This window comes from Notamacropus eugenii, chromosome X (assembly GCF_028372415.1).
Source record: "Notamacropus eugenii isolate mMacEug1 chromosome X, mMacEug1.pri_v2, whole genome shotgun sequence".
NCBI classification, from domain to species: Eukaryota; Metazoa; Chordata; class Mammalia; order Diprotodontia; family Macropodidae; genus Notamacropus; species Notamacropus eugenii.
The window spans coordinates 23430646-23436645 of NC_092879.1; the positions used below are offsets into that span (position 1 = coordinate 23430646).

The window sequence follows — 6000 nt, forward strand, 5'->3', positions numbered from 1 at the left end:
TGAACAAGGTACAGAAAAGTTTTGTTTGGAACTCGGCAACATTAGTGATAAGTAATGGCAAACCGGGAAATACCAGTGCAATGTGTATTTGCAGATAAGTGCATGACTTCTACATGGAAGGAGTTACTGATCAGATTTTTTTTAATTTGCAGGTTAGTGATAAGAAGATTAATGTATAAATATGAAAAACATTTGGAGGCAAATTATGTCTTAATATCAAAAATTCAAAAAAATACAATTTATATTTTTGTTTAAAAGTGTTAGGAAAATAGTTTTTTTCATTGTTCTCAAAACATTTTGCTTTATTAATGGAGATGCTTTTTTTTAAGTGAAGGGCCGCATGGAGATTTTCCTAAATCAGGACTGTGTATTGCTAAAAACGCAGTAAATCAGGGAAAATAAAATCAGATATATGCTTTAGTATCATAAAATAAAGCTTCTCATACCTAAATATTGTGCCAAAACAAGAAACTGAAAATTCAACCTAAATTCTGACTGTCAGTACTTTCAATAGTGTTTTAAAAATCAGGCTCATGCCAATTTCTATAATATGAAAATGTATTTATAGCTTTTATATTGGCAGACAGGATTTGCCAGAGGGCAGAGGAAAGCTTGATCAAATGTGCTGAAAAACTGTAAAGCTATTTTTTTTTAATGCTTTCATTAGCTCGAAAAACAACACATTGTAAGTTGTTACTTTAAAGAGAATATTTTTTTAATCTGAAGAAAACCTCTCTGCATTTGAAAAAAAAAAGAAATTTCATTTCTTCTGATGCAAGAAACCTGAGTTTTTGTAGATGAATTGCCTGTTTTTTTCCCTCAAAACAAGCATCAAAATGCTATTTACTCCTCTGAAGCATTTTCTGGAACAGAGAAAGTTCACAATAGGGAAAAATGCACAGGAAGCCCCCTTACCACGACACAACAGTAAATCAGACAATAAGTACTTTTTACATAAAGTGGTTAATCTAATGTCCAAGCACAGAGGCATCCCCCAGAAGGACCATACAGGGACACTTTCTGAATCATACACATTACCATCCCCACCATTACCAGTTCATTCCACTTCTATCATCATTCCCCTCCGCTATTCCCACCTCCCAGGGAGACACAGGACGGCGAGGAAGACTTCTGCCACTTTCCTATACCATCTCCTACCCTGTATGGCATCAGGGTTGCTACCCATTCCCCACCCCAGTGGGGCTCTGCCCAAGATCCATCTTTAACACTGTTCTGCCCTTAAGACCTCTTCCACCTTCTCATTCCAAATAACAACCAAATGCATAAGATATCTAGATATCAACCTCTTAAAGCAAGTAAAAGACATATAGATTCAGTTGCAAGTCCTTAAAGAAATAAAGAACAACCTAAACAGCTATAAGAATATTCAGTGCTCATGGCTAGACTGTGCCAATATGATGAAAATGACAAAACTACCAAAATAATACTTCAATGCTATACCAAATTGCCAAGGGCATGTGTTACAGAGCTTGATAAAATAATAACAAAATTAATTTGGAAAAACAAAAGATATAGAATATAAAGGCAAATGATAGAAAGAAAGACAAATGGGTAAAAGTAGCACGTCCAGACCACAGACTGTGTTATAAAACAGCTGTCATCAAAAACCATCTTAAAAAAAGGAGATATAATGGAATAGACTTGACAAGAGAGCATCAGAAATAACGAAACTCAATTACCCAGTTTTTGAAAATGTGGAAGACATTAATAACCTAGAAAAAAATTCCTTATCTGATTAAAAATTGCTGGGAAAGTTGGAAAGCGGTCTGGCAAAAATTAGTCTTAGTACAGTACCATATACTCTATTCCATAATACTTTCTAAATGAATGTGACTTTCATATTAAAAGATGATATTTTTAAAAAAAGTAGAAGAGAAACAGATCATGTATATCTCACAGCTATGGGTAAGAGATACATCCTTAACCACACAAAAGATAGAGGCAATTACAAGGATAAAATAGATAACTTTAATTACTTGCACCTGGAAAGGGTCTGCATAGACAACACTAATTGGTTGAGGATAAGAAGTTAAGTGGTTGAATAGGGAAAAAATATATTTGTATCAAATTTCTCTGGTAAGAGATTTGTATGTAAAACATATAAGCATTCTTGTGTTTGTGTGTGTGTGTGTGTGTGTGTGTGTGTGTGTAGCTGAATAATGGTAAGATGTCCTCCCACCTTGCCTTTTTGTGTTGCCATGTTATGCAGAAACACTGGACCCAGAGTATGCAGGAGACCCTGAATGTGCCAAGAATAACCTCCCCCCCTAAGGGAACAAAAGTTATTGTTAACATCCCAAACGGGACTTCCCGTGTGTCTTTGGGAAGCAAAACAGGTGCCAGTCAGTCCACATTAGATGGGAAACTGCTTGTGCAGTTGGGACCTTTGTAGATAAGCAGACCACCGTATCTTCACGGTCTATTAGTTCCCAAGGGAAAAGAAGTGGGCTTTGGTGCTGCCTGGCTCCTGCCCTCCAGGAGGGGTTTTGTCCTTTTCCCACCCCTACTGCTCTTTCCCTCCTCCCATGCCACTCTCCTTTAAGTAGAGATGGGTATTTTCACCTCCTTCTTTGGCCTGCTGTTATTAAAAGACAAGCTTCTGTGGGGATTGTGAACTCTTTGGGTTCCACATGCATGCTCATTTATCTTGTAATAAACCTAGTTTTCATGTAAATTTCGTGAAGGTGTGATTCTCTGTTGTAGCTGTGTGTCTATCCCTCTTTCTCTGTCTGTCTCTGTCTGTCTCTTTCTCTCTCTCCATACACACACACACACACAGATATGTGTGTATATGTGCATATATGTATAATCATTTGTCATTCAGCAATACATAAATGGTCAAAGGATATTCAGTGATCCTAGGAAGAACTGCAAAGTATTCATAACCACATGAAAGAAGCGCCAAGCCACTCATAACAAAGGAAACACAAATCAGAACAACCCTGACGTTTGACCTCATACTCTGCAAAGTGGCAAAAGAAAAGGACAACACACACTTTTGCCTTGTTGGTGGAACTGTGAAGTGGTATAACCGTTTGGAAAGCAAACTGAATGGCATCAAGAAAGTGACAAAAATGTCCACACTCTTTAAAACAAAGACCCCATTGCTGGCCTTCTACCCCAAGAAAACCATCCGTAAAGGCCGCTCAGTGTGACTGTGATGGACAGAGCTCCTGGCGTCTGAGAAACTCATGTTCCTGAGTTCAAATCCAGCCTCAGACAAATATTTCCTAGCTGTGTGAAGCTGGCAAGTCACTTAACCTGGCTGGCCTCAGGTTGCTCATCTGCAAAAGGAGCTGGAGAAGCAAATGGCAAAGGACTCCAGTATCTCTGCCAAGAAAACCCCAAATGGGCTCACGAAGAGTTGGACACGACTGAAAAAAGACTTAACAACCACATCCACGCCATCAAGATGGCAAAAGGTCCCCATGTACTTCAAAACATTTTCAGCAGCACTTTCTCTGACAGCTAAGAAATGGAAAGAAAGTAGAAGCCCATCTACTGGGCAAGGGCTACACAAAATGTGGCATGTGAACCTCACGGAATGTTTCTGAGCTGTAAGGAATGATGGGGGTCATGAGTACAGAGAAGCATGGGAAAAGCTTTTGTGAACTGCCGGAGCAGAGCCAAGAAAAACCATCCACAGGAAGTGTAAGAATAGAAATGGAGAGGACAAGGGCACATCGAAAAATCAAAAGTAAACACACCAAAGTCAGAAAGACCAAGCAGGGCGGAGATAGGAGGAGACACCCCCAAGCTTCCTCTTTGTGGAGGGGGGGAGCTCCAGAGGTCTTGCACCTCACGGAGTTTTGGACATTCTCCACGTACCAATCACTTAACGGTGATGACCCTTTTGGAAGTCCTCTCTAGAAAAGACCACTATCATTTGTCATATAGGATGGCTCTCTTGAAATTCCAAATGCCACGTAGACAGACAGCTTGAGCTCAACATAGTCAAAGCCGAATCATCCTCTTTCCCCCAAACCCTCCCCTCAGTTGCCATCTCCAGTGATGACTCTCAAATCCACCCATCCAGCCCTAATCCCCTGCTGACTTCCCAACTGCCTGGTAGCCATCTTCAGTATGCTGAATTTCACACATCCCAAACCGAGCCGTGATCTTCCCCCCGCCCCCAACCCTCCCCTGTTGCCGCAGAGGGCAGCAGCAACCTGCAGTCTTTCAGGCTGAAACCGAGGAGTCCTCCTCCGCCGCCCACTCTCTCGCCCCTCCCATATCTAGCCTGTTGCCAAGGGCTGTCGGTTCTACCTTAGCAACAGCTCTCGGAGGCATGCTCTCTTCTCTGCTCTGATACTGCCACCTCCCTGGTGCAGGGCCCCACGACGTACTGCAATAGCCCGCTGGCGTGCCTGCGGCCCCCACTGCAGTCCCCTTTAGGTTCAGCCACTAAGGAGACTCCCTTCGGGCGCGGCTCTGACCGAACTCCGGGGCTCTCGCACTCAGATTCTAGAAGCTTCCCAAGGCCTCCGGAATCCGAGACATCCTCCTCTTGGGGGCGTTCCACGCCCTCCCTCACCTAGCCCCCTCCTCGCTCTCCAGGCTTCTGGCACCCCACGACCTAGCATTTTCTCTTGTCCTCACTGCCACGCTCTTCCCCCCAGAGACACTGAGCTCCTGGCTCTTCCAGGAACAAGAAGCCCTCCCTCCACTTCTTGGCTCCATGCATTCTCTCTGGCTATCCCCCAAGCCTGCAAAGCTCTCCCTTCCCACCTCTGGCTACTGGCTTCCATCTTGGGGAAGGACTGGAAGCCTTCCCCCAGCCCTCTTCATTCCAGGGCCTTCCCCTCTTATCTCGTCTGTAGCTTCTCTGGACCCCTCACCGCCTGCCGCCATCCCTCAGACTGCCATCTCCTCCAGTCTGGGGCCTCTTTTGGCTTCCCGGCTCGTAGCACGGTGCTCGGCACAGAGTAGGGACTTACTTAATCGACGCTGAATGACCGCCTGGCAGCTGCAGGTTGAAGGGGATAGGACTTTGCTCGCTATGGGGATGGCCGAGAGATACACCTTCAGAAGCTTTTCCCTCCGCCTCAGGGAAGGCCCAGGAGCGGGGGTGGGGGGTGGGGGGGGGCGGGGAGAGGAGGGAGGTCTCGGCAAAGGAGGCTGTCGGGAAAGAAAACGGCCAGCTAGCGTTTACGGAGACCCACTACGGGCCAGGCACTGTCCCAGGCCAGGCCAGCGTCCCATGCAGTTGCTCTCATAGTTGGGGAGGTTTTCTGGGAAAAAGGAGTCTCCCGCGCCATGAACCCAGCCCGCCTTGGGTGGGGGGAAGGGACGAGGCTGAGGCTAGGAATCCATTAGCAAGCGTCTATGCACCCCTCATCGCCCAGTCTGCCACCTTACCTTTGCATGAGGGCCCGCGAAGGTCGGACCAGAAGAAGCTGCGCGGCCGCTTTTCCTCTGACCCGGGTGGGCCAAGCCTTCCAGGCCGCAGCCTCGGCAGCCGCGGGCGGAAGCACTCGACAGCCACAGGCAGCCTGCGCAGCCGCGTGGAGCCGCAACCACGGTCTTCGCCAGTGCGCGTGCGCAGAGCCAGGGTGTGAGCCACGCCCCCTCCCCTCCCCGCTCCGAGCTCCACCCCAGCCTGCCGGGACTCGATTCGCCTTCCTTCCTGTTCTGGCTCGGGAAAGGAGTGCGCCAGGGGCCTTGGCTCCCCCGGGCGTAGCCCTCCGCCCTTGCACGTGCTAGCACACCTGACAGGCTGAATGCAAACAGTTTTTATTATTATCGTATTATTATTTATTGTTTTCACGGTGACGTGGATCCACGGGCCGGATATTAAATCGCGCTGCCTCAGACAAAGTGCACCAGGCGTAAATCTGTGTCAGGACCATCCACGGTGGTCTGTGTCCTTCAGATTCAGGGTCCCCACCAGTGATTAAGCGGACCCTCAGAAAGGAATTTCTGCACTGCGCAGCTTGTAAATACAACAGGAGAGCAGACTTTGACAGAGCTTCCACTCCA

At 46.5% G+C, this 6000-nt stretch overlaps 1 protein-coding gene across 1 annotated transcript in view; it reads right to left on the reverse strand.

Annotated features, from left to right (window-relative positions):
* LOC140516234 (protein bicaudal D homolog 2-like) overlaps positions 1-5564 on the reverse strand; it is a 35709-nt gene extending 30145 nt beyond the window's left edge. Inside the window, 1 exon segment of the mRNA XM_072627281.1 lies at positions 5380-5564. Coding sequence (XP_072483382.1) covers positions 5380-5387 — 8 coding nt within the window. The 5' untranslated portion in view covers positions 5388-5564.
* Between the last annotated feature and the right edge of the window lie 436 nt (positions 5565-6000).